This window comes from Miniopterus natalensis, chromosome 15 (genome assembly GCF_054644295.1).
Source record: "Miniopterus natalensis isolate mMinNat1 chromosome 15, mMinNat1.hap1, whole genome shotgun sequence".
Lineage (NCBI taxonomy): Eukaryota > Metazoa > Chordata > Mammalia > Chiroptera > Miniopteridae > Miniopterus > Miniopterus natalensis.
The window spans coordinates 880,310-907,663 of NC_142095.1; the positions used below are offsets into that span (position 1 = coordinate 880,310).

At 54.6% G+C, this 27,354-nt stretch overlaps 1 protein-coding gene across 1 annotated transcript in view; it reads left to right on the forward strand.

Moving 5' to 3' along the window:
* CNTN6 (contactin 6) overlaps nt 1-27,354 on the forward strand; it is a 97,241-nt gene that overhangs the window by 19,019 nt on the left and 50,868 nt on the right. The window contains exons 2-6 of the mRNA XM_087824546.1: nt 1,104-1,230; nt 6,050-6,225; nt 17,892-17,987; nt 23,197-23,400; nt 25,554-25,656. Of these exons, the coding sequence (XP_087680672.1) occupies nt 1,104-1,230; nt 6,050-6,225; nt 17,892-17,987; nt 23,197-23,400; nt 25,554-25,656 (706 nt within the window). The remainder of the gene's footprint in view (nt 1-1,103; nt 1,231-6,049; nt 6,226-17,891; nt 17,988-23,196; nt 23,401-25,553; nt 25,657-27,354) is intronic.

Consider the following 27,354-nt stretch of genomic DNA (forward strand, 5'->3'; position numbering starts at 1 on the left):
AATGTCATTCTATCTACAAGGCACTCGGGGTGATAACCGTCCCATCACCGTCTGGCGGGGAGTCTGGTGGGCCCCTCGTCACTGTCCCCTGGCACGGGAGGCTCCTGTTATTAAACCGAACAGTAATCTGAGTTTTCAGGCCTTTAGATGATTTGCTGACCCAGCCTGGTCTTCTCACAAAGTCCTTCCGTGGCTTGAGGGTCGTCCCCCAGCCGGCAGGTGCCTCCCGCAGCGTCCCCGGGCCGGGCTGAGTTCCATCGGCTCGGGGGGCCTTGCGAGGGGTCCCCCCCCCGGTGACATCGAGGATCCTTGAGCGTCTTTTCTGTCCTTTCCACGCATTGCCTTTTCTTCAATGGCTCTGTCACCTGTGCTTTTCCAACTGCATCCATTGTAATTATATCAAATTACCCTTTTACGCCAGTAATGGACTTTCAGCGGTTGGTGGTTTTGTCTCTCGCCTACTCTAATTGACTTATTAATTCTTTAAAGATGCGGCTCCGGTTGCCATTTGTATCTCTGAATGTATCTGATTCTATGGTTTTCTTTCATCTTGATATTACATTATTTTATCTTTTTAAATTTTTTATTGTTTTTACATTATCTTTCAAACCCATGTTCCTATTCTGCACCATGAAACAACGGAGAGAAATCTCCCAGGTCCCTGGCGCTACCTTTCGTCCCGCGTGGGCACCGTCCCCCGCCGGTGGGCCCCGTTTTTCAAGTTCATCGAGGTGAACCTGTGCCGCTCGCCAGGATCCGTCGCCGGGAAGGGCTTCGTCAGGAAACACGGCGACCTGGGACCTGGAGACTGGAGGCCGGCCCTGGACCGGGGCTAATTTCCTGATTTGGGTGGTTTCACTGCGGTTACACACGAGGATGGTCCTGCAGGAGACGTTCGCTGACTTATCTGGGATGAGAGCATCGCTTTGCGAAATTGCTCTAAATGGTTCAAAAAACCTCTTTGTTCCGTTCTCGCCAACACTTCCTGTGTGTCTGAGGCTGTTTCAAATAATGACTCTTCCCAAGCGTGGGCTGACGTGGCCCTCGCCGCCCCACGCCCGGAGCGGGCCAGTCTCTCATGTGACCCCGCGTTTCTTTCCCAGGGGACGGTCCTTTCAGCCCTCCCGTCTTCACCCAGGAGCCGCGGGATGTCGTTTTCCCTTTGGGTTTGTCACAGTCCGAAGTCACCCTGAAATGTGCTGCGACGGGCTACCCTCCTCCCCGTTACAGGTAAGGCCCTGCCCCTCGCTGGCTCTCTCTGTGTCTGCGCGGTGAAACGTACCCCCAAAAAGTGCTCAAGGTATCCTAATTTACAGGGTGAACTCTTGACAGGGGTGCCACTGTGTGCCCACCGCTCAATGACACATAAATTTCCCCCCAAAATCTTCCCGTTCCCCAGGCAGCAACCACCACCCCCCCCCCCAGCCACTAGCATAGGACTCTGTTCATTGACCAGATTTCCTAAGAACAGTTATTTTATTCTTGACGTTGGTGCCAAGAAAAGGAAGGAAGGGGAAGGAAGGGGGGGAAGGAAGATAGATGAAGGAAGGAAGGAAGGAAGGAAGGAAGGAAGGAAGGAAGGAAGGAAGGAAGGAAGGAGGGAGGGAGGGAGGGAGGGAGGGAGGGAGGGAGGGAGGGAGGGAGGGAGGGAGGGAGGGAGGGAGGGAGGGAGGGAGAGAGGGAGGGAACACAGAAAGACAAAAAATAAGAGAAAGTTAGGGAAAGACAGGGAGCAACGGGAAAGATCTGTTTCCCAAACTTGAGGCACCAAGTGCCAGGTTATCTTGTGCTCCCCTCCTGGGCAGGGCCACCACCTCCTCGGCCCACCTCGGGGTGCTGATGAGGGGCTGGGAATGTCCCCCCCGGGGCAGTTCATCAGAATGGGAACGTGATTGTATCCGATAAATTCCTGGGCCCCACTGGCGGGTCCCATCCCCCCGAAGCGCTGACTTTAGAAAATGTCTTGAAGACGGTGAAGCACCTTCCAAGGCGGAACAAGAACTGTCATTTGGGTAAGACGGCGATGGTGGCACCTGTTCGTCACAGACGCCCCCGGGACCCGGGCAGGGAGGGCCGGCGACGTTCACGGTGCAGGGAAGGCAGGAGTCGATCCCGTGGCGCGTGGGACTCGGCCTGAAAGCTGCGCCCGTGTCCATGACACGCTCGTGTGAGCACAGTGGCAGTCGTGGTTAGAACTGCAGGCAGAGAGAATAGAGGAAAAGACGGAATAACTACTAATATGACTATTGCAATTTTGGGTTTGGAAAGCATTTTTCAAAAATCATAATTTTTAGCAGGGAAGTTGAATCAACACACACAAAATGCAACAATTTCAGCCCATTTTGGCAAAAAAAAGCTGGTTTTGCCTACTTTTCATGTTGCATTAAAAATACCATATTTATATGTATAATACTTTGATCTTAACGTCCTCTGGATTTATCAGCTAAATGGCTTGACTGCACAAAGCTAAGGACAACCGTCCCTTGTATTTTGCGGAACTAACTTCAGCATCTTTTTTCTTTTTTTAACAACAAAAGAGCTGACCGGCTGTGTCCTGTACATTAGGAGACTGAAGACAGGCAACGTAGTTCCAACCCCATGACCCGGTCAGCCCGTCTCCAACGCTACAGCACAAAACACTAACAGGGGAGGCCCTGGAAAGAGGGAGGAAAGACCTGAGTCCTTCATGCTTAACTGTCAGCCTCAGACCGTTTCCTTGATAACAAACCCAAGGGCAGGCGTTCTCTCAGACAATGCACATCAGCAACGAAATGTGAAATTTAGTTTTAATATGACCCTTTCTAACTTAACTTGTATAGCAGCAGGCTCACTGAGAACCCTGTTCCGTGTGAGTGTGTGTGTGGGCCTGTGCCTGTGTGTGTGCATGTGTGTGCGTGTGTGATGGGGGAACATCTCGTGATTCAGGCCCTAACATTACTCCAGGGTATGTGGGTACAGTGTGAAGCCAGAGGAAATAGGCCTTGGAATAAAGAAGAGAAATGGTTTCTACGGAAACTGGATGACACACTAGGCCTAAGGCTCTCCCCACAGGGCAGTGGTACCAAATTGCGGGCACCCGCCACCACCCGCGAGACTGCGGAAATTTAGACTTTGGAGTTCTCCTCACAGGTGTAGGGATGAGCCCAGAAATGGGCACTTTGAACAAGCTCCCCATGTAATGCTAAAGCAGGGCCCAGTTCTGAATCACACATGCACACACCACACTCACACGTGTGCACACACCACACTCACACGTGTGCACACACACCACACTCACATGTGTGCACACCCACGTGCACATGCACTTACACACATACACACACCACACTCACACGTGTGCACACACCACACACAGGCACACACACGTGCACATGCACTTACACACATGCACACACACCACACACACACGTGCACACATCACACTCACACATCACACATGCACACACACATGCACACATGCACTTACACACACGCACACACACCACACACACATCACACAGGCACACACACATGCACACATGCACTTACACACACGCACACACGCCGCACTCACACACCTGCACCCCTGAAGGACAGCAGACAGAGGTGGCCCCAGCCATTATATTCTTGACTCAATGTCTCAATAGTGAAGGATGTTTCCAGCAAAAGGTCAAGATTTTAATTCGAATCCATTATGTTTCCTGGAATTGGTGTGATATTAATTAGATGCTTAAAATAATCATCTAAAGCGTATTTCCTCACGGGCATCACAGGAAAACTCTCCCGGGTGTGCAGGGCTCTCAGCAGTGTGTGCACGACCAGCCTCGTTCATTGCTGCTACTCCTCCATCGATTCCAACATATTAATTAGGACAAAGCCCACACCAGCCCTGAACCCCGATCTATGTGCAGTTTAATAATCATCGCACCGCAGTGATTAGAATGATCGTGGGGCGACTGTGAAAAATTCATTGGCTGCAGCAGCGCCGAGCTCTTTGAGTCCGTGTTGAAAAACAATTACGGGGCTTAATTAGGAGCATGTAACGATGACAGCACTTGTTCCAGTGATTGATTTCAAAACTAAGGGGACCTGGCAAACCGAGTGCAGTGTCCGCTTTGCTTTGAAATGAAAGGGAACCGGGGTCCGGAGACCGTGCCCCGCGAGCTGGTGACCGCGGCGTGGCCACGTTGGCAGGGGCCCGGGCGGCGGCCAGAGAGGAGACTTTCTCCATTTGCTTCACCTGAGGTCGCACACGCTGCACACGTTCCCCCAGAAAAACCCGATTTGGCAGAACGTTCAGCAAAGTGGAACATAGTATTTTTGACTATTGTCTTTCAAATTCCTTTTATCAAAAAGAAGTTCAGGTGCCCAGAACTGGGTCAACAACTTGTAAGCCATGACTCGGTCCAAAGGCTGGATGGATTTGATATTAGTCGGTCGCCTCTGATCTTTCTCAGGGTCGAGGGGCAGTTGCCTGAGTCTATTTCTTTCCTACTGTGGCAGGCGTTTGCCAGGCGCGCCCCACGGGGTGTTTCACGAGGCCCTAAAAAGGTCGATGACGTTGGGAAGAACCCTGTAAAATGTCGCTCCTTTCCCAGTTCCCACCCCAACCAGCGCATGTGTCATCTGATCCTCGTGTGACCAGAAGAATCCCGGGAGAGCGGACGGACCCCAAACCCTCGTGGTTTGGAATTTGGCTGTTTCCTGGGAACAGCCACCCACCTGTTCTCCTAAGCGACTGGTTATCTTAACTCAGCGTCTTTAAATGTCTGCTTTCCTGAGGGGTCTCTATGAATACACACAGCTTGTGCCCTTGGAATGTATCTCATTAAATATGATGAAAGTCAGGGGTGCAAGGCGGGGACAGTGAGAGATCATTACGGGGCATTCACTCATCTTCAAATGACCAAATGGAATTTCCAAAGCATCTTACGGTTCTTTTTTTTTTTAAATCTATCTATTGATTTCAGAGAGAGGAAGGGAGAGGGAAAGAGGGAGAGTTAGAAACGTCAATGATGAGAGTCATTGATCGGCTGCCTCCTGCACGCCCCCGACTGGGGACCCAGCCCAAAACCCGGGCCTGTGCCCCGACCGGGAATCGAACCCCGATCTCCTGGACACTCAACCCCTGAGCCACGTCGCCTGGGCAGCATCTTACAGTTCTTAAAAATAAAGAATGGCGAGGCCTCTCCTAGCTGATTCTTGGATAGAGGATCGCCCACCAATAGCTGAGCCAGGAGACTTCGCTGCCTCAGACGGAAAGCTCTGGGCTGCGTCTGTCCTGTTCAGGCACCACGCCGTCTGGCGTCTCTGAGCACCGGGGGCTGTCCCCAGCGTGATTAATTCTCCCAGGAAGAGACGAACAGAGACGGCTGTGCTCCGTGGTCGCCAGGCTGTCGTCCGCTGTTATCGGCCCCAGACTGGCACCGGGAGATCTGTGCCATCTCTCCGGTGCCGTTACAACACGCTCGTCCCGGTGCTGGCCCTAAATCACTCTGACAGTCCATTTCGCAGTGTGGCGCCGGGTGAGGGGCCGGTCCTGCGGCTGGAAGAGCCGCTCGGGGAACGAGTGTCTAAGTTTTCCCTCTCGTGTTGAAGGCTGTCGCCTCTTGCTACACGCCTGGTGCATGTTTGTAATTCACGGAGAGCAGGTCTTTCACCAGGTCCGCGTGGTCAGCGGTTGAGCGTCCACCTAGGAGCCAGGAGGTCAGGGTTCGATTCCCGGTCAGGGCACAGGCCCGGGCTGCGGGCTCGACCCCCCGCCGGGGGCATGAGGGGGCAGCCGATGGATGCGTCTCTCACATCGGCGTTTCTATCTCCCTCTCCCTTCCTCTCTCTGAAATAAAAATATATTTTTTTAAAAAAAAGAGTAGATCTGTCAAATACCCCGTTCCTGACATCACTGGGCTCACGGGGGTGGTTGTCTTTGGTGGACCTGGTGGGATCGTCTCCACATGTTCCCTCGCTGGGTTTCCTTACTGGTCCCCAGGGTTACAAATGCATGTTGTGTGTGACAACTAGGGGCCGACTCTTTATTCAGAAGCATAATCTGGTTTCTTTTCCCTGGAAGGTGGAGGCAAAATGGCAGAGACCTCGACTTCTCCACGAGTTCTCGCTACAGGCTGGACAGCGGCAGCCTGGCCATCGGCCACCCGCGCCCGGATCGGGACAGGGGCACGTACCAGTGCCTGGCCACCAACCTGCTGGGCACGGCTCTGAGTCGGAAGGCCCAGCTCCAATTTGCATGTGAGTTTCTGGGAAAAATCTATAATTCCCGTGATTATGAAAATGTAGTATTTTTATTATATTCATTTTAGGAGAAAATCCGGCTTTGCCACTCAACCGCGCTCGGAGAGCAAACATGAATTTACGGAGGCGAGACGTTTCCACAGAGTGGGTTCTGCGAATCCAGACTCCCGCGGTTAAATGGAGTCTGTTTCGACAAAAGCAGACAATCGCACTGTTATTACGTCCCGTGACTTATATTTAGAAACAGCTCTGAAAGTTCCAGATGGAAATAGTAAGATAAAGACACAGGATCCATCTCTACCTCCCCTTCCTCTCCTGTGCTGGATGCGGGGGTGCAGAGCGCGGAGGGGCCCAGGGCAGGCCTGGCTGTGGAGGGGCGGCCGTTACCCCAGGGAGGGGGCCAGGCCCACGCGAGATGCAGGTGGGGGCAGAGCGGTTGCCACGGGCAGACTTTATATTAACCCGAACACCGTCCAGCGGCGTCGCATAAATGTCATCCAAGTAATTACCTTGGTGACATTTGGGGACATTAGCAGATGAACAATAGACACAGTGTCTCATTCCCTTTATATGCAGTGTTGCCAGGGGCGGAAATGTCCTGTGGGGAACCCGGGGACGGCTGGAATGTCCTCCTCTCTGTGGACGTGGGTGCAGAAGGAGGTTGCCCTTCCCCTGCGCCTCCTCCCTCAGCCCCCCACCCAGGGGACCCTTCAGGGGCCGGGGACAGGTGCTCAGGGAAGGGCCCTGCTGTCTGTTACCTCGAAAAAGTGATTGCTTTGAAACTTTATTAATAAAATCTATGTCCAGAGCCCACCTTGTGGAACTGCTTTTAGGGCTCAGGGGTATATGAATTAATCACCGGGTCTGTTTCCCACTCATGTCCCTGAGACCCTTGTTCCACCCATGGGAAGGTTCCCCTGATGGTGACCAATTTGGGGCTGGCCCCATTCCTGAATATATAAATATATATATATTAATGTGTGTTTGTGTGCATGTGTGTATAGTGTCCCAAAATATGTATATACACTTTGAATAATTATAAAAGCAGTGTTTATTAAAATACATTTCATTTTCAAAATGTAATAGAATCAGCTGCTAAAGTGTGTATGCATTTTGGGGGATGCCCTGTATATATATATATATATATATATATATATATACACACACACACACATATACATGTTCAGAAATACAAGTGCATATGTATGCACACATGTGTTTGCATGTGGTTTACACACACACATTATACACAGGGTAGAGCAAATGTAGGTTTACAGTGGTGACTATGCGAAACACAGTTTATTCTTGTATTATTACTTATTACTTATTGTATTGTTTTCCATACGAACAAAGGCAAGCCTGCACTAGCCCCCCCGTATGCCCACACACATGAACATGCGGTCCTGCACACACACACGCACGCACACGAGTGCATTGCCAGGTGCACGTGGCTGTGCCCGCAGGGCCTGCACCTGTGAAACAAGAGAAAGAAAGCAAAGCGTGGAGCTAAATGCCACACACCTGGCGCCTGGCGGTCACATCAGAGCTTAGGGTAAAGGCAATTACGATGCTTCCCGTCTGCATTTCAGCCGAGATCACCCCCCGGCAAAATAATAGGGACCAAAATACTGGTGGGAAACGTGTTTTACAGAAATAAGCGACTGCCCACGGACTCTGGATGGTTCTCCCCAATATTTCGCTTCTCCTGCTGGGATAGGAAATGGCCCCGGGGATGCCTGTGACCGGGATCAGGCTCCACAACATGCGCTCGACCACATAGGACACCTGGCTTGTCCAGGGCTGTGGGCTCCCTCCGGCCCCAACAGCAACGGTTTCTCACGCCGGGAACTGAGGCGCCGCCGCTCTTTGTATTGCCCTAGAGTCCGTCTTTTACTTTGTCCAATTTTTTAACAAAACATAATTTTAAATTCACTGCATTATTATTTACCTTTTTTAAAAAAAAAAACACACAACAACTACCTGTTCTGAGATGTTCCCCTAAATCAAACCTGCTTGAAGCGGCCGTTACCAGGCAAACCCTGCATCTCTGCAGACTCCTGAAGTTACGTTTTGCGTTATTAGAACAAGAGGCGCTCGCTGCCCTTCCCCAGGGGATGCTGCCACTCCGAGTACCCGGGTGGCGCCAACGTAAAACCCCCGCCCCACCCCGCCCGGCCCCCCCAACCCTGAAGCACATCCGTCCACGGGTGGCCGGTCACCCAGAGCCCCAGTGGCCGCCCCGGGCCTCGCGAAGGGTGCAGCCAGTCTGACCTTTATCAGTGACACGTGTAGCTGCTTGAATTTCTCTCAGTTCCCGAGGACTTTGGGGATCAGGCGGAGGGTGGGTGGCGTCCTCTCGCGTGACTGTTTGTTACTTGCTCTGCCCTGCGAGAGGGAGCGTTGCACCTGCCACGGGAACAGAAAGATCCGTGGCTTGAAAGAAACCTATGATCTCACTGAGCTGGGTTTTTTGGGGGGTTTTTTGGAGATTCTTATCATATACAACGCTAGCCAAGGATCAACGTGTGGGATAAAAGTCACTTATGAACCGGACTTCCGGGTCCTGTGCTATTTAATACTTAGCCACAGGCTCCGTTCTCAGTAAGTTTGCTCCATTCGTGCAGACGCGGGGCACCAAGACCGGAGTCTCCTAACTGAACAGCTTAACCTGCTCACCCGCCAGCCAAGCCGAAAGCGCCGCGTTCACGCGTCAGGCCCACCAGTGGAGATGTTTCGAATGATGCTAAGGAATTTGGAACGGTCGTTCGTTGTGGTTTGAAACTGCCACATACCTTTTCCTTGAAAGAATCTGCCTGACGTGTTAAAGCCACCGCACACACGGTTAGGGGAGCCCCACACCGCAATCCCCACGCCCGCGAGTGGGGCTGCAGGGTGCTCGTCCGCGGCGCGAGGCCGGCTTCAGGCGGGGGAGGGAACACGCGGCAAGAACCCTCCTTAAAGGCCGTAAGCAGGCAGGGCCTCTCGGCCTGCGGCTCTGGGCCGGGCGAGCCCGGGCCGAGGCCTGCGGCCCGTTTCGTCCTCGCTCGGCGCCCGGAGCCGCTCGGAAGCCGAGTTCTACAGGCGGAGAAGGTCAAGGCCCCAGCACTGGGCCCCTCGGCCACAGTCGCCCCGCCTGCCGCCGACCCGGGATTTCCCGCATCTCCATCGGAAAGCAATTTTTAAATATCGACTATATTTACCTGCAGATGGAGGAAGTAAAGCAGGATCCGCACGAACCGAAAGCCACAGCCGCAGGCAAAGGTGGTGCCTGTTCTCCAGGCGGACGTCCCGCCGAGGGCCGAGGGCCCGCGAGGCAGGTTTTCTAACGGATTTGCCTTCTCTCGGGTGAGGTGCGGTTTCATTTCAGTCTCCGCCCAGGGTCTTCACGAGAAGAAAGGGAAAGGAAAAAACCCATAACTCCCCCCACATTTAAATATACATTTAAATATACATTTTAAAGGCCTCGCGGGCCCTGATCACTGCAGAAAGCCTCCGCATTTTTTTCAATATATAAGAAACGCAGAACCAGTTAAACACGATCCTGACGATACGGTGATAAAGCGCATTTTTATCTCAAGAAGAAATTAAGACCCAGGGGAAGAAGTTTAAAAATGACACTTAAAAGTGCGTTTGGAGACGGGAAAGTCTCCGGCGACTGCGGCGCGTGGACAGCGGTTAACGCGTATCTGATGACAGACGAACACGCCAGGCGGCTTCTTACCTTTCTTTGTGCAGCGGAGAAGCAGCAGCTAAGTAAAGTAGGCAAAGGCGTATTTTTTTCCTGGAATTTCTTAAGAAAGTTGAAAATTAGTATTGCTTTTCCACCCTCATTTTGGAAACAGCAGCAAACAACATCGCCGTGGATTTCACATTCGAATGCGCCCTAATGCAGTAACGGCGCGGCCCCCGGCTGGTCTCACGCCCAGGAGAGAGCTTCGTCTTTGCTTTTAAAAATAACGCACGTCCCAGGCGAATGGACTGTGCGCGGCCGCCGGCCGAATTACAGAGCAAGCCGCTATTATGTTTATTTTTTAAATCAACAGGGAAGTCGATCGCCCAAGGTTTTATCTTCACTTTTCCTTCATCATCACGGCTGGACATCTATTTATGTGACTCATCGGAAATGACACTCTTTCAAAATCCAGGCCTTTCCTCACCCCCCACCTCCACTTACACGCGGCAGGGCTGTTTGCGGTTTATTTGAATAAAATTGCACGTTCGCGCCGCCCGGGCTGAGCCGAGGTGGGAGGGAGAAGGTGGGGAGGCGAGGGATGGGCTCCACCCGCGCCGAGGGTTCCCGATCCGCGGCCCAGAGAGAACCCAAGGCTGACACGCTGTTATTACCCTTTTCTTCTTGACGGCGGTTTTGAGGGAGTTTGAACGCAGCCCTCGGAGACGCTGCTGTTGAGATTTATAAGAACGGCCTGGGAATGACACCGAAACCCTCGTTTGCTCTAACGGATCCGACGAAATCTCCTCGGAGGTGTATTATCAACAGGTAGTCAGTGTTACTTAAGCGGCAAATTAGAATCCAGGACTTCAAAGTACATACAGCGTGTCCCGAAACATGTAAACGCACTTTACGGGCAGGGAGCTCAATCTGGAAAATGAAGTGTAATTTAATGAACACGCTTTTTTAACTATTCAAAGGGCGAGCACACCTTTTGGGGGACATGATAAAGGGTTTCCGGGGGCAGGCTCTGGAGTCGCTCGCTGTGGTTTAAGGTGTTAGCGTGACCCCTTCCCCGCCCAGGGTACAGCCCGTGGAGAGGACGGCAGAACACGTGAACCCGCGCCACAGCGCCACTCAGCCGTGTCCAGGGAGAACGTGGCCCCCAGCCAGCAGGTCCTCCCCTGCCACCCTCCTGTCCACTACCTGGGCCCGGACATTTATAACGAACGTTGCCTTTTGAAACTTTATGTGAACAGCACGATATAAATTCCACTGCACCTGGCTTTTTCGCCCAACAGCATCTCCGAGCTCCGTCCATGTTGCTGCAGTGGTTTTGGTTCACTCGGCCCCGGCCCCGGCGTATATAATGTTTTACTGCAGGAATGTGCCGTAATTTGCGAATGGCTTCTGCTGCTGATGGAAATGTGGGTTGTTTGCAGTCGCAAGGAGGGATAACTTAGTTAATCTTCTTGCGCATGTCCCTTGGGACGGCCGTGCATACCCGTCTCTGCTGCGTGCGCCGTGGGGCGGAATCGCGTGAGTTTTGGGAATGCCCGTCTGCGGCTCTAGAAGGTAATACCGACCGCTGTCCATCGCGACTGCATTAAACTCTTCTCTAACCGGCAGTGTTTTCCGGGCAACGCTGCTATGGTCAGCTTTATTCAAATGTCAGCATTTCCAGAGGATATGAAAGGGCACCTCGCCGTAGCTTGACTTGCGTTCCTGAGAACCGACGCGGCGGGTCCCCGTCTACAGGTGCACTGGTCGTCGCAGACCCCTCCCCACTTTAAAAGAAACGTTGAAATCATTTTCCCCAGAGGAGACGCAGATGCTGATCTCCATTCCCAGATTCTCGTATCCATTCTCACAGTTAAACGACGCCTATTTATTGAGCACTTACTATGCGCCAGACACAGGCAGGAGCCGGGAGCAAGGTACCGTCTATCTTCTGCGCGTGTGCACCTGCTCAGATACGACTACGGGCACTTTTTAAAGAGCAACAGCGAATGTATTCATGCCACTGGGATACCGAACAAGGGGACATGTGGCTGAGCATTAGCCGAAGCAATAGGTTTTCCAACTGTGATCCCGACAGAAATACGGTCTTTCGGGGCCATAGCTCTGCCCAGGACGCCGGGAAATGCAAATGAGGAGGAGTCCAGGTCGGAGACGTGATTTAACAAGTCAATTTCAGGGTGACGCTCCCCCCTTTCTGAGAATTCTGCACTTGAGAGGCCTACTCCGTGCATATTAATGAGCTGTTTTGCGTAAATCAATTCTGTTTTTATGAATGGAGATTACAGAGCCCTCGTTTAATTCTTCCAGAAATCCCATCCGCAAGCACGACGCCCGCCCTGAGGCTGGGGCTTTCTCCCTTGAGCGCAAAGGATTTGTTTTAATTAAACTTCCCTTTTAAGCGAAAGGGAGCAAATGTAAACAGCGGGGCCTGGGGTCGGGCCTGTGCCAGGGGCCTCTGCTCCCGCCCGCGCACTGGTCTCAGGTTCATTCAGAAATAATCCCAGCAATTTCATTAAAGAGGACACGCAGCCTGGAGGAGTCAACATCGGGATTAGTGACATTGCTTCTTGGCAAGTTGCTGACGGAGGGCCCTGGGTATGGCTATTAACATAAATAGGAATATTAATAGCCGTTCGTCTGTGCCCAGCAAGCCCAGCACTGAGCAGAGCGTGGGCAGTGGGCTCCGACTGACCCCGAGTTGGGCTTTGAGCACCGTGGCCACGAGTGTGCCCGGGCCGGTGTCCTGCAGAGCCCCCCCCCCCCGTGTCCCTCACCTGCCCTCAGCCTCCACCTGTTTCTGCAGCTACAGGAGGAGGCGTCCGAGTCCCTGCTGCTCTGGGTTAAACCCGCCCCTCAGCTCCACACCCTTCTAGCAGACGGAAGGCCCCCCGCAAGCCCCCACGACACACGTCCCTGCCCCGACTTTGCCTGGACAGCACCGTGCGCCGGGCCCTTCCTGTGGTCTCCTGAGTTACCGGGAGCCTGGAGCGCCCACGCTCACTCGCTGCCCGAACCCTCAGCCACACGACTCCACTTGTTCCCGCTTTTGAGGCCCCCCCCACCCCCCAGCAATGCTGAGACCCTTCCCTGGACCCGAGACCGCAGGGCGGCCGCCGAACCCCGACACCCTCGCGCCTTGCTCTGCGCCGACTCCTCTCGGTGTTGCTTCAATCCCCGCCCGGCTTTCGGGTGAAAACGGGGCTCCCCCGGCAGCTGCTCGCCTGCTGTTCCCCCACAAGTTCTCAGTGCTCGTCTGAGAGTAGGGCCGGCACCCTCCTCGACCCCCTCACTTCTGGATGCTTCCCTCCCTCGTCTCCAGCGTCCCGGTCCCCGAGGCGGCCAGGCTCTCGCATCCGTCCCCCCTCCTCCCGAGGCCGGACCCCAGGTGAGGCCCGTCCTGCAGAAAGCCCTCCTTCCGACTGAAGACAGGCGTCCGGAGGGCAGCCCTGCCCAGGCCCCGGCTCTGTCCCTGGGAAGACGTGGGACACGGAGGCTTCAAAGGCGACCGTAGGACCGACGCAGGACCGGAGCCGGATTCAGAGGGAGCGGCACCGTCGAGTCCGCCCCGCTGCGCCCCGTTATCCTGAAGGACGTGGCTCTGTGTCCCCCGTCTGCATTTCCCGCGTCAGCCTCATCCCAGTACCTCCCGCGGGTGGTCCCGGAAAAGCAGTCCCGTGACTGAGGTGTTGGCATGTTCGCCCAGAGCTGTAGATCCTGATTGATAAAGTTTAATATCTTGAAAGGAGACAAAAAAAAATAAGAGGCTATTTCCCCACCTCCTTTATGCGCCGTGCGGGCGAAGTTCCTTTATCTCCCGACTCGCCGTGGCCGTGACTGAGGTTCCAATAAACTGGGACGCGATCTCCAGGTGTCGGGGCCGAGGCTTCCCCGCGCCGCTCGCTCTCGGGGGGCGAGAGAGGAGCTGAGGTCTGGAGGTGTCAGCGCTTAGCGATAAAATAAGGATTTCATTGAGCAGAAAGGAATGAAATCAGCGAGTTTATTTCCCCTCTGCTCCTGCGACGCAGGTAAATCTCCTCCCGAGGAGCCACCGCTCGGGCCTGCGCGGCGGCCGGCGGGCGCCTGGTTTATGTGGGAGGGACTGCGGAGTCTCATAAACACCTTTAATAAAAAAGTGTCTGTGGAAGCAGCACAGTTTTTCAAATAAAAGAAGTTTCATTCGTATCCAGGGATGAGAGCTGTCGAAACTGGGCTCTCCCCGCTTTCCCCTCGCGCCCCCCTCGAGTGCCTCCGACTCCCGGGGGCTCACACTCCAGGGCGCCCGGGAGGGAACCTTGGTCTCTGCTCTCAGGCCCCCTCGGCCGGGTCCTGCACCCGTCGCGTGGGCGTCACCGAGGGTCAGCCCTCAGGGGCAGGGGCCGAGCGGGTCAGAAAACTGTTCTGTGCAGAGCCCGGGTGCAGACGCTTGATTGGCAGGCCCAGGTCTCGGCTGTCACAGGACCAGAGCAACCGCACAGGAACTAGTGGGCGTGGCTGTGTTCCAATAAAACTTTATTTACAAAAGCAGGCAGGGGCCGGAGGTAGCTCATGGCCCATCTTAGTTTGTGGAGCCTCCAAGGAGACTTTGAGTAATTTTTTAGCTGTGTTCTGCCAAAGGTAATAGCTAATGTTTATTGCGTATGTACTTAAAACTCTCATAGCGTTGAGCCAAACAGGCAGGTAGTGTGCAAACCCATTTTACAGACAGACAGATAGAAGCAGGCAGAGACCAAGGAATTTGCTAGTCCCTGGTAGCAGGGCTTCCGACGTCGGGCTCGCTGGGGCCCAGGCTTCTAACCACAGGCCGTAGGCTTGTCAAACTGATCAGTAGGACGGGAAACGCCCGGGGAGCCCTGGGGGCGAGACGTTTCCGTGGTGAACGTGTTATTAACAAGAGACATGCCACATACGTCCCAGCTTATTAGTCAAGGGATGCTGGGTTGTTATTAGTTAAATTCAATTGTTTAATTTTTTATTCAGAAAAAAGTTAATTGTGAATTTACTGTTAGGGGGGAAATGCAGGAGACTAGATACAAGATGTGAAATCAGCGTGAAATGAAGGAAAAAGGGTAGAAATACGGAGTTAAATGACCCGAGTCTTTAGATCCCGGCTCTGTCACTTCGGGGATGTGAGGTCTGGGGCACGTGGCGCGCGGAGCCCTAGGAGTGGCCCCGAGGGGCGGGAACACTCGCTCTGAGCAGGATGGAGATGATCCTGAGGACCTGCCGGGCGGGGACGGAGCCGGGCGCTTGGGGACGGCCACGCCTGGCGGTGCCTCTCCTGTCACAGGCGCGGGACGGGAGGAAACGAGCCCCGTCGGCAGCGCGGGGGCCGCTCCGGGGTGCGTCTTGGGTGGCGCTCTCGTGAAGAGCCGGGGGTCTCGTCTGGTGGTTCAGCAGACGCCCCCTGGAGCCGCAGTGCCCGGAATTAAATTCTGCGTCCTGCGCTTATGAGCTGCGGGCCGGGGCGGGTCCACCGCCTCTGAGGCAGCGACGGAGCTGAGGCAGGCGGCTTTGCGGAGGGCGGTGCGGCCTTGGCGAGGGCGGCATCGGGAGGGCGTAGAAGGCTGGGGGCGCGTTGGCAAGCCCTTGCCTCCCTGTGTCAGGCTGGCGCCGCCCGGCACATCTTCCGACGGTGATCCTCGGGCTTTGGCAGCAAACGGATGAGACTGAGATTCATTCCCCCAGGTGGCGGCTGCGGAAACGGTTTCTCCTTACGACTGGCCGACTGGCCGTCACAACCCGCAGCGTTGCTTGGACCCAACGCAAAGTGCACTGCGGGGCCCCTGCCCTCCCCGGCCTCCTGGTGGCTCTGGGAGAGAGCCTATGGCCCGGCGACTCTGGGCCGTCGGCAGGCGTCTCCTGCTGGTCGCTGGAGCGGAGCCTTCGTGACCGAACTTGTGCCTCCGCTCCTGCCAAGTGCTGCCACCAGCACCAGCAATAAAACCGCAGGGCTGGGGACGCCCCGGTCATCAGAGCGGCCCGAGAGCGACCTCGGCCACGGGGTCGTTCGCAGCAGCCGGCACAGCGGACCCGCCCTCGAGCTCAAGGGCGGCCCGGCGGTCACCTTCGCGGCCCAGGGGAGTTTTTCCAAGCCTGGTAGTTTTGAGACCCTCCAGGGGAACAAATTCACACTGAGCTGTATTATCTTAAGGGGAAACGGGTGGGACACGAATAGAAACTGGCGGCTCCCTCTGGCTTCTGATCATAGGAGAAAAATCCAGAGCCCTTAAAGGTCTCGAAGAGCAAAGGAGATGTCACCGGATGCCCCTGTGGCCGCCTAGCTGAGGGACCCTCGACTCGGCGGGAGCCGAATTACACTGTTTCCAGCCAGCAGGGGGGACGCTGAAAATCAGGTCGGATCCTTAAAATAGGCCCGTTCAAAGCGCATTCACGGGAGACGGCCCCTCCTTCAAATGAGGCAAAATCACACCCCGTCTGTTCCATGTGCTACTAAACAGCTTTAAAATCTGAATTATTAATTAAGACCCATAAGCTCGTACCATTTGGAAAGACTGTTTTGACAGCTCACAGGACCTGCGTGCCGTTCGAGGGAAGTTGATCTCCTTTCACGCAGCTAACAGGAGCCCCGCTGTAATCACAAACGACCGCACAAGTGGGTGTGGACACCCCCACTGAGGCGTCAGCGGGGTCCTCCGCGGTCACGGCTTCCGGTGAACAGTGACGTGGCCGATGGGGTCGGGGTGCGGAACACGGTCAGGGCGACGCTGAGAGGATCCCGCCACGGCCTGTCGGTTTTATAGGACCAATTCCTCACTGAGCCTCTGTGACAGTTTCTGGTTTTGTGACCATTAAAAAGTAACAACAATTTCATGGGACCTTTTAATAATAATAATAGAATGAAACCTCAGCATTCTCACCTGTGACTACGACTGGAAACAGAAACCATGAGTTCGACGTGCTGGGTTTTTATTTTAAACACAGCTTGTTGGCCTGGTTATTACTGACTAACATTTAAAGTGGTGTAAACCCAAGTCCACAGACGCCAAGTCGGGGCCACAGTTCCCGCCCACGGTGCCGCTATTTAGGCTCACTCGGCTCTCCTGTGTCCAGGGTGAAGGGGGCGGACCTGATTAAAAATGCTCTTTGGGCCCGGCCGGGCGTGGCTCAGCGGCTGAGCGTCGACCTAGGATCCAGGCGATCGGGGTTCAATTCTCGATCAGGGCACATGCCCGGGTTGCGGGCTGCAGCCGATCAATGACTCTCTCATCACTGATGTTTCTATCTCTGTCTCTTCCTTTCCTTTCCTCTCTCTGAAATCAATAAAGATATATTAAAAAAACAAAATGCTCTGTCGGAAGCACCCAGGGCGTGCCAGGGGTAAGTCAGGGCAACGGGCGGGGGCTGAACAGAGCGGGTGGGGAGGGAAGGGGGCCCAGCTGAGGAGAGTCCATCCTGGTGACGTATGTTTATGACCCAAAGCAGGGGATAGGCAGGAGTTATTAATTTACACATCAGAACCGGCGCGTCTGCTTCATTGCCATCCGACCAACCCTGGCCCCTGAGGTCCGTCTCCGGTCGGCGGGGGCATCTCTCGTCCTGACTTCTCCTTCGGTACAAACGCAGCCTCTCCACAGGGCCGGGCACCCCCTTCCTGGACCCCAAGGCCTTCGCCTGAACCTTCGTCCCGAATTTTCCGTCTTCTTCCCCCGACCAGCACGTCGGTAGAGCACGCCCCCCAACCCCTCTGTCTTCCCGCGTCTCACCTCCCTCCCCTTGGGCGCCGGGGGGCCGGGGCAATAAAGTGAGCCGAGTGTGAGGGATGTTCGCCTGCGTGTTTCTTACTGACTCCGTTTAGTCCGAGTAGATAAATCGACATCCACTAAACCTTCTGGTCCGTCAAGTATGAGCTTTCACGACTGTCGATTATAAAAACAGCTTCGGGTTCCTTAGAATGTTGTTGTTTTTTCTGCGAGGTAACAAATTCTAAACCTGCTCTTCTTTATTTCCCAAGATATCGAGGACTTTGAAACCAAAACGAGGAGCGCCGTGTCCGTCCGAGAAGGCCAAGGCGTGGTGCTCCTCTGCGGCGCCCCGCCGCACCTCGGAGGTACGTGGTCACGTCGGTCCTGGAGCCGGCGGCAGCCCTTCGTCAAACCGAAGGGGCCTGGGTGCCTTTCGGGTTCGTCCCGCTGCATCCAAACGGTCCTCACCCAGATCTTTCCTTTTAAGTAATGATTTAACCTGACGCTCAACAAATCGGCCCCTGAGGTGCAGCCGGGAGCCTCCACGCTGGGATCGGGGCCTGTCACCCCGCACCGCAGGGACAACCCATGGGACCTCTCCAGGCTCAGTTTTCGCGTCCGTAGAATGGACGCTTTTAACCGGCACCGACACGGAGATGCTGTAGCAGACGCTGAGCGAGCTGAGGGGTGGAAGTCGACGTGAGCCGTGAGCGGCACGCTACTCAGAGGCGAAAGCCAAGGTTGTCGTTTCATTTTGCCGGGCGGGCTCCGGAGAGAAGCAAATCCCTGCGGTCTTCTCGGCAGCATCGAATTAGCTACTGGAAGAGAGTCAGTTGCCTCTGGGAAGCAGGTGCCGATGGCACCGAGTCAGGGTGTCTCCCGGCACCCGGGGGCCAAGCAGCGAACGCCAGCCTCTGCTCCGGGACTGTTTCCAGGGGCCTAAGCCACCCGCCGACCCCCCCCCCCGCCCCCGCTGGGGTCGCATTTTCTCAAATTCCACAAGACGTGATGAACTTGGTAGGTTCTTCAGCAACAGTGTGAAAATACCACGGAGTCATCTCGCTCGGGACACCCCCGTGGCGCCGACGCTGTGGGAGTCGCCGTGACATGGCAGCAAGCGCTCACGGCGCAGATCCGAAGTCTGTGCCGCACGCGCCCCTTCGATCCTCACAGCGGCACGGGGGGCGCCCCCAGGCTCCTGCCGAGGAGGACCCCAGGCAGGGGCGGGCGAGGCACCTGCCCCGCGGTCGCGTCCAGCACCCGGCCCGCGGCCCGAGGAGCCCGGGAGCTAATCAGCCGTCTGGCTCCCCACCGGAGCAGGTCCCGACCACCTGCCTCTCTTACAGCTGGTTTTCACTCTGGAACTGGGGAATTTGGAAAACAGACAAATATTGAAAAATAAAACGAAAGCAACTTCCCCTCCCTAATATTAAACCAAATCTTACTTAGGATTCTTTAAAACCTTGAAAATATTTTTCATCCTTGAAAATATTTTTCACCATTTTCATTGTTAGCCGAGCCGGATGCAACACAGACACAACATGAAAAGGAGATTCATCACAACTTAACAACGGTTTAACTCGGTGTTATTACAGAGCAGCAGGCCCGCTCCCCGAGACGTCGCGGGACACCCACAACGCTTTTAACTCTGTCTGGGGTAAGGTCACGTCATTCTGGAGCACGTGCAACTCCGAAGGTGCTCATTTTTTAACCGTAGGAGACGGGCTTTCCAGTGTCGTAACCGAGGTGACGGGCTGTGAGTCACATCTGCTTGTCACATCTGTCTCTCGAGTCATTTCAGGCTCTGCCATTGGTCAGAATCAAAGAGTATTTTCAACTTTGACTCAGTGGGGCGACAGGGACGTAAGCTATTTGTAAATAAATGTCACACTTTAAAAGGCAGCCCAGTGAGCAGAAGCCTCCCCCACCCCCGGCCTCGTCACCTCCAGCGTTGAAGACGACGTTGGTCTTTAACCCAGGCGGGCGGTGGGCGTGACAGGGCCCCTCTGCCCGGTGCCGAGACCAAGCCTCAGAGGCGCGAACGGCCTCCGTGAAGATGGTCGCTGAGGAACTAGCCCGCGGCGTGCGGGTGACAAGCTGGCAGGCGCCAGGAGCCAGCGTGTCCCTGAGGTTGACGAGGGGCCCTCCCTCCATGACCGGCCTCTTCCTTAGAGCCCGAGGCCTGCCAGCCGTTCCCAGAAGCTGGCTGTGTGTTCCTTTCTGTCCGGCAGGACCGGCCGCGCACAGTGGGGCCTCAACAGGGACCCGGAGGCCGTCACCTCGTGCCCCTCTGTGGGCCACAGAGGCGGCCGCCTCCACTGTTCCAGCCAGGAGGCCGATGCGCCCAGGAGTGGGAAATCGGGGTGGCTACGCGGTGACTGGAACAGACGGGGGCTGAGTCAGACGGGAGGGAGCGAAGGCGCCGGCACCCGGGACCCCAGCCCGGGAGAGCAATGACTTTCCCCGGCCGGGTCTTTGCGAGCGGAGCCAGCACGGCCGTGACTGAGCCCGAAGGCCAGTCACTTCCAACCCCGAGCGACACACAAGGTTGGCGGTGACGTCCACTCCTTCCAGAGCGTCCCGAAGGCGGAGCGTTCCACGGACTCCGAGCCCCAGAGGCCTCACTGGTGTGTTTCCCACCTCAGGAAGCTTGCCACCGGCTCCGGTAGCCGTTCGCCAGGGTCAGGGTTTATCATCACGGTCCCTTTCACGCGCGCGCGAGGCCTCCCCGCTCGTGACAACCGCGTCCCACGTAATGGGGGTAATTGCGTATATCTTCTGTGTTTGTGTTTTAAATATCGCAGTACAAGACATAGGGCTGTAAAAGATGTCAAAACATAATCGTGCTCTGGGGAAAAGAGGATTTGTGTATGCTTGAGAGAGCAGCAGATAGAGGCCCCAATTGCTTCCTGCGGAGCTGCCACTCCGAATAATAACAACGTCGGGAGGCTGCTGTCGGGAGGCTGCGGGCTGGTCGCCGGGGGCGCTGATGACACCGCTGAGTCACCCCGAAAGGCACCCGGACCATTAATGACGGAGGGACGGCACGGACGGGGGGAAATATTTAAAAATGCAATGGTTTCAAGGAAAGTGTCTCATGAATTATACATTTAATTAAGGAAAGCCAAATGGGGAGGATTTTAAACTTGCAATTTGCAGAGGGTTTTTTTTTTTTCTTTCCCTATTAAAAAATATACACATTAAGCAGACAGTGGCTGTGGCCGAAACCAAAGAGATGGGGGCCCCAGGCAGGCGGGGGGTGGCTGAATGGACAGAGCAGCAGGGGAGGGGACCACAGGGCTGACAGCATCTCCGGCCTCCCCAGAGGGGACCCAAGGGCCCCCGGATTCCAGCTGCAGAGGGTGCACTGTCTCCCCTCTGCTTACTCGCCCGGAAAAATAGGAAGCCGGGTGGAGGCCAGTCAGGCTCCGTCCGCCCCAGACGGTCCACGAAGCTGTGGGCTGAGAGATCCTCCCTCAGGCTCCACGGCTCCCAAGGGCACGTCCAAGGGGCCACCGCTCTATCCAAGTCGGGGCTCCCGCGGGTGGGCTCCTGCGGGGGAGCCGGGCTTGTCGCTGACATCGGCGGTTTTCAGAGCGGAGGTCTGGGCCCCAGGGTCGGAGTCGCCGGGGACTTGTCAGCAGGGGGTCCCCTGGCTCTTCCCGCCTGCAGAAGGCGACTGCGGAGGGGGTTCCACCAAGTCCCCCGGCTGCGCTGGGGCTCACTCGGGTTTCAGACCTGCTCTAGGCGCAGCTTTAGAGAGAACTGCTTGTCGGAGGCCTCACAGAGGCGTCCCATTCCCTGCTCTTCTGAGCTCTAAGCACCGTGGTGTCCTTGCGAACGGCGGGTAGGCCTTCGACCCTGAGGGTTCTGAGACACTGAGCTCAGGGCCGGCGGTGCTGAGGGGGAAGGAAGCGGGGGTGAGGAGCCATCGTCCCGCACGTGAGAAGGAGGGGTGTGCGTGGAGCTGGGGCTGGGAGGGAGCCCGAGGGTGAGGGAGGGCAGCCGTGGGGAGCGGGGGTGCAGAGGGCCCCCGACGCACAGAAGGGGGGCAGGCGGTGCTGGGGGAGGAAAGGGTTTGGCGTCTAGGGTCTGGGTTGCAGCCTTCCCCCCCAACGACGCGGCCCCGGGAAAGGACCTCACACCCGGCCCCACACCCTCTCGTCACGGGCACAGTGGCACCAGCCGCTCAGAACGAGCTATTGGGGTGGCGAGGCAGGCGGGCAATGGGGGCCACCTTCCTCCTGCCCGGGCCCCATCCCGCCCGCAGCCTCCACGCGCCCGCTGCTGACGGCCGTGCTTCCGCGGGACCCGCGCTGGCCGCTCCTGAGAGGGCGAAGTGCCCACGAGAGGCGGGGAAACTCCGGCCGCAGGCCCACAGTCACAGCGTGAAGGAAGTAAAGGTTTCGGGGCACGGAAGAGGCAGCCTGTGGTTTCCGCTAAGTGAAAGGGGCAGCCTGGGCTTCCAGAGCGGGCGCCGGCCTCCCCGGCGCAGGCGCTGAGTGGAGACCCCAAGCTGAGACCCGGCCCGGGAACTTGCTCAAGACCATCCCCGTTTCACAAAAGGTTCAAAAGACGAGGCGTCGCTGACACCTGGGGAACCCGAACTACACCCCCCTCCTCTTTATACTGAAAAGCTCACGATCTACACGGCTCTCTGGTTTCAAACAAAATCCCTCTGAACATCTTTTGGGTGGAGACGAGCAGGAGGCTTGGCAGTGAGGCCGCAAAGGGCTCAGTAAATAAACTCAGACGCGAGAGGCCACGCGGGTGACGGAGGGCAGGGAGGGGCCTGCAGGGGAGGAGACCCGGCAACTGGGGCAGGTCAAGAGCCAGGGCACGTTTTCGAAAATAAGCAGCGAGTTGCCTTTGCGCAGCCTTCATATAAAGCGCAGTCCTGGGGAGGTAACGAATGCCGAGGGCAGAGGGGACCAGCCACAGAAACAGGTCCAGCCTCCTGCCCGACGCAAAGGTAAATCCTGCAACGTCTCAGGCAGTGCTCGTCCATCCTCTGCGTGGTCACCACTAATGACGGGGAGCTCATCACCTCGTGAATCGGCCTCTGCGGGAGCTCTGAAGCGTACACCGTTCTCGGTCACATTAACGGTCAGTGTTCTGTCACCCCCTCCAGCCATAGTTCCTGCTTTTGCCTTCGGGACACCATGGGCCTGATGACCACATAATTTATCATCCAAATTGGAATATATCTGAATGCAAGAGAATATTACAGTTACCCCAGGACAACAGACACAAGCTGGACAAATGGGGGCACAATCTTTTTTTAAAAAAACAATATATTTTTATTGATTTCAGAGAGAGGAAGAGAGAGGGAGAGAGAGAGAAACATCAATGATGGGAGAGAGTCACTGACCGGCTGCCTCCTGCACGCGCCCTGCTGGGGATTAAGCCTGAAACCTGGGCCTGTGCCCTGACCGGGAATCGAACCCCGACCTCCTGGTCCGTGCTGGCTGGGCCAGGGGCACCATCTTATTCTAATCATGGATAAGTAGGGCCCCGGACTCTCAGATTAGAGGGAACCTAGGAAGTACAATACTTCTCTTCTCTGTTTTCCAGATTTATCTTACGCATGGACCTTCAACGATAACCCTTTACAGGTCCAAGAGGACAACAGGCGGTTTGTTTCCCAGGAGACGGGCAACCTGTACATCGCCAAGGTGGAACCGTCTGACGTGGGCAACTACACCTGCTTTGTGACCAACAGGGAGGCGCAGAGAAGCGTCCGGGGACCGCCCACACCCCTGGTGCAGCGCCCTGACGGTAAGAGGACCCGTTGTCTTGGGGACGAGCTCGGCCGGGGCTGAGCCTGGGAGGTTTGGGGGGCGTCTGCTTCCCTCCGGCCCCCAGCAGCCACAGCGCCTATGAGTCGAGGGTCAATTCACAAATATGTTGAGTCAGGTGTTCCCAAAAACGTAACAGAAAATTCTGGAGCTCCCCACGTGGCACCGTGAACAGGGCCCTGGGCGCACTATGCCCCCTCTTCTCCGGCTCTGGAGTCTTTCATCTGTGCTTTGCTTAGGGACTATTTTGTAAAAAATGGTATTTTTGGGGGAGAGGGAGTAGGCTTGTGTGTGCACCCGTGGGTGCTACCAGACTTACTAACGGAATTAAAATAGTTTTCATGAACATGGGACCCAGCTTTTCCTTAATACCCTTCTTTTCCATTTTTGTCCTGTGCCCACCTGTTATTTACCTGGCTGACAGGACGGGGTCAGAGCTCAGCCAAGGGGAGCAGGGAGATGCACACTCACCACGAGCAAGGCGAAGGAGACGCAGGCTCCCGGGAGCTCTGGTCCCCCTAGAACACCCTGCGGACTGGCCTCTGAGGAGCCGGAGCCTCATCAAGGCACCGCTGGTGTGAGACTCAGAGCGCAGAAGACGTAGGGAGTCACCCACGGGGGGAATCCCCCAGCTGATCCTCTCATTAAACGCGCACCGTGGGACACACAGCCACACGCAGTGCAACCAGAGCGCGCTGGTGCGTTTTAGGGTCCGAATCTGGCCTCAAAATGTGGCACCTCCCAGAGCGTATCTCCTCCCTGAGGAGTTTAGCGAAAGCGCGAGGATGGCGCTGATCCGGCTGCTGGAGTGACGGAGCCGGCCCCGGGCAGGGTTCTTAGATAGTCATCCTCAGGGGCCATCCAGATGACCTGCATGGTCCCGGTTCAGAATTTAGTGACCTCTAGACGTACTCAGGAGCCTCCCTTCAGGGGGTGCTCTGCTCCTGACCGGGGGAGCCCACACATCGACAATATGTGTTGAAATTCTGCTGTTCTCCCACTTTTTCCGGCTTACGCTTAGTTTCTGCATCTCCCCTTTTTAACTCCTGTATCCTCCCACCCCCCCCCCTTCAACACGTTGATGGGAACAAGAGACCAGAGCATCGTACGTACTAAAGCAGTCACCCAGGGAACACCAGCTGTCAGGGAGACAGAAAACCCACCCACACAGCTGAGTGACGAGGATGCTCTGCCCCCACTAGGCCTTTTCCGTGTCAGGATGACCGAGGGCGTAAAAATAAGGTGTGGCTAGTTCTATATATTTTGTAATTTTTGCCTTTTGTGACACTGTACCGGCCACCAATAACCATTTATTTTAGGTATATATTATTACCGTGGTGTTTGGTATATAAGTAAAAACATGATCAAACTTTTAAAGAGCCTCGGCGTGTCACTGGTTAAATGAATTAAGCCAACGAGGCCCGTTCCTGCCGGTCAACCCCTCCCCTGACAGGTGGCGTATTTACAACGATCCGACGGCGGCCTCACTCCCGTCTTAGCCCACGTCCACGGTTCCTTACCGTACTTTTAAAAACTATGAAAAGAAGTATGTTTCCTATCAGTGTATAGCCAATTTGTTAGCAGAACCTCGATAACGTGACATAAGAATATTTATGTCTTTGTTTATCCCAACTGGCACGATTACTTCATAGGTTTGTTGCAGAAATACTGACATTTGGACTAAGGTGCAACATCAGGCCCCTGCCCTTGTTGGAGGAAAATGTCTTTATTCCTGGGCCGACCTGGCCGTGGGTTCCGTGGAGCTGGACACAGTATCTCTACAGAGAAACATCTGTGTTAGCTCAGGAGCCTCTTAGATACTTGGTGCCTTGAGTTCTTAATTGGTAACATGAATTCTTCTTAAGGTGCTGATGCGGGGGGACACCGGGAAACGGGGGGCGGTGCTTTTATCTGGCACTTCGATGTGCCCTGGACATTTATTTTTCAGGAGCGAGGGGAAATGCCGAATCCCGCAAACAGTGTCACGGTGTTTTCTCTCCCTGTCACCCGCTGAAGTTTAGAAAGATACTGTTAATTGCAGGACAAGAGAATCCGATTTTGGTTAACAAAGCATCTACTTCATAGGAAACTCTGTTCTCCAGAAATGCTGCTAGCTCTTTTGATATTTAACAGGTGTGATGGGGGAGTATGAACCAAAGATTGAAGTGCGTTTCCCCGAAACTATACAAGCCGCAAAGGATTCGTCTGTAAAACTGGAATGCTTTGCCCTTGGAAAGTAAGGTTGTTTTGTTTTGCTTTGTTTCCTGGTGTTTTAATTTAAACAAAACCTTTTTGTTATTCAAACATTGTGCTAAGGTGAATGACCACATAGGTTTCAAATGCTGGGGAAAAGCGGAAGTTTCTGGTGGGAACTTAAGCAAAATGCCTAATGCTCTGAAAATGGTGGGGCTGCAGGTCTCCCCTAACTCACTGGGGTTTCCTCGAGTTTGACCCACGCAGACAGCACGGGGCGAGAGTAAGTGCATTTCGGGGAGACGCGGGCAAGTCACTAAGCCCTGGACACACCCTGCCCCCAATTCTGTCCCACATCCACCCCCACGAGGCCCCAGGGTCTCCTCGCTTAATTAATCAGCAATAATTGTAACTGAAAAGCCTGCATTGTAGTTTCCCAAATTAGATTAATTAAGGGCCATTGTTCACGGTGGACAGTTGTAAATGAGTCAAACCTGCCCAGGAACGGAGGCCTTTTGTGAGACTCAGAGAAGTGGTTATGGGCTAACCAGCTTGGGGTGCTCTCAGGCAGCCAAACACCTGCTTTTTTGTACATAATATTCAGACATCTCTTTACCTTTGGGGGATATGCAAACTTCATTTTTATAGGTAGACAGGCTAGACCTGCCGGTTTTAGTCGTGAGCGTACATGTGAAGGCGGGACATGGGTAGAGCGAGATGCCGCAGGCCTCGGTGAGGACCAGGTCTCTGCTTCTCACCAGCTGCCAGGCAAGGGCGACTCTTCCTGCCCACAGAACACGCTGTGAGAGGTAACAGACCCCCAGGGTCGGCTTGAGGGCTCCCTCTGGACACGGGGTCTATTGCCAGGGGGTCCTCACATTTAGAAACGGAGATTTACAGTCCTATCTGTGGAAAACACTCTTCAACGTCTCCATCCTGTTCTTAAGTAAATACAGTGAGCGACCCAGACAGGGCTGGTTAATAAATCCTTTAGGTTCTGTTCTGTCTGTGGGACTTTGAAGATCTTTACATTTTTCAGGTTACCTATTTTTCATGTATGTTATTTTCATTCAGTACTAGTTCCATAGTATTTGTCTAATGATTAATTACTGTTGATTAACTTAAGAAAGTGAAAAGGGGGACTTTCGTCAGTTTTTATTCGCTTGCCTGCCTTTAAAGATATTATGAACTTTGAATATTTTCAAGTTTTCTCCCAATTTAAAGTTACCCATAAAATGTTTTTCTGAAAATGACATGATTTATTTCAAAAAGGAAACCAGTAAAAGATAGTGTCTGAAAAGATCAATAGCTTATTTTATCATATTTAACATGAGGAAATGTGGATTCCTGAAATTTAAAAAATACTCATCCATAATAAATAACTAGACATTATCAAGCTAGTTCTCAAAATTCCCACGTAAATAAATTTGATTTGTTAAAGGTGTGTAACTAAGAACCTATAGGTAGCACGTTACCCTCCTCACTGTGCGGGGCACACGGTACTTTATTTACCTACGAGAAAGGGAGACTCGGCTTGAATGCGCCACCTGCTCAGGTGCAGCTCCTGTGAGGAAGGCGGGGGGGGGGGCGGGGGGCGCACCTAGGCCCACCTGGTTTTAAGTTCTGAACTTCGAAATTTTATGTAAATGTTTCAGATAACTGCTAAAAAGTCAGGGGAGGCAGATTCAATCCCCAATTCTCTCAAGTTTAGGGGACCGTTTAGCAAACACGCTCACAGACC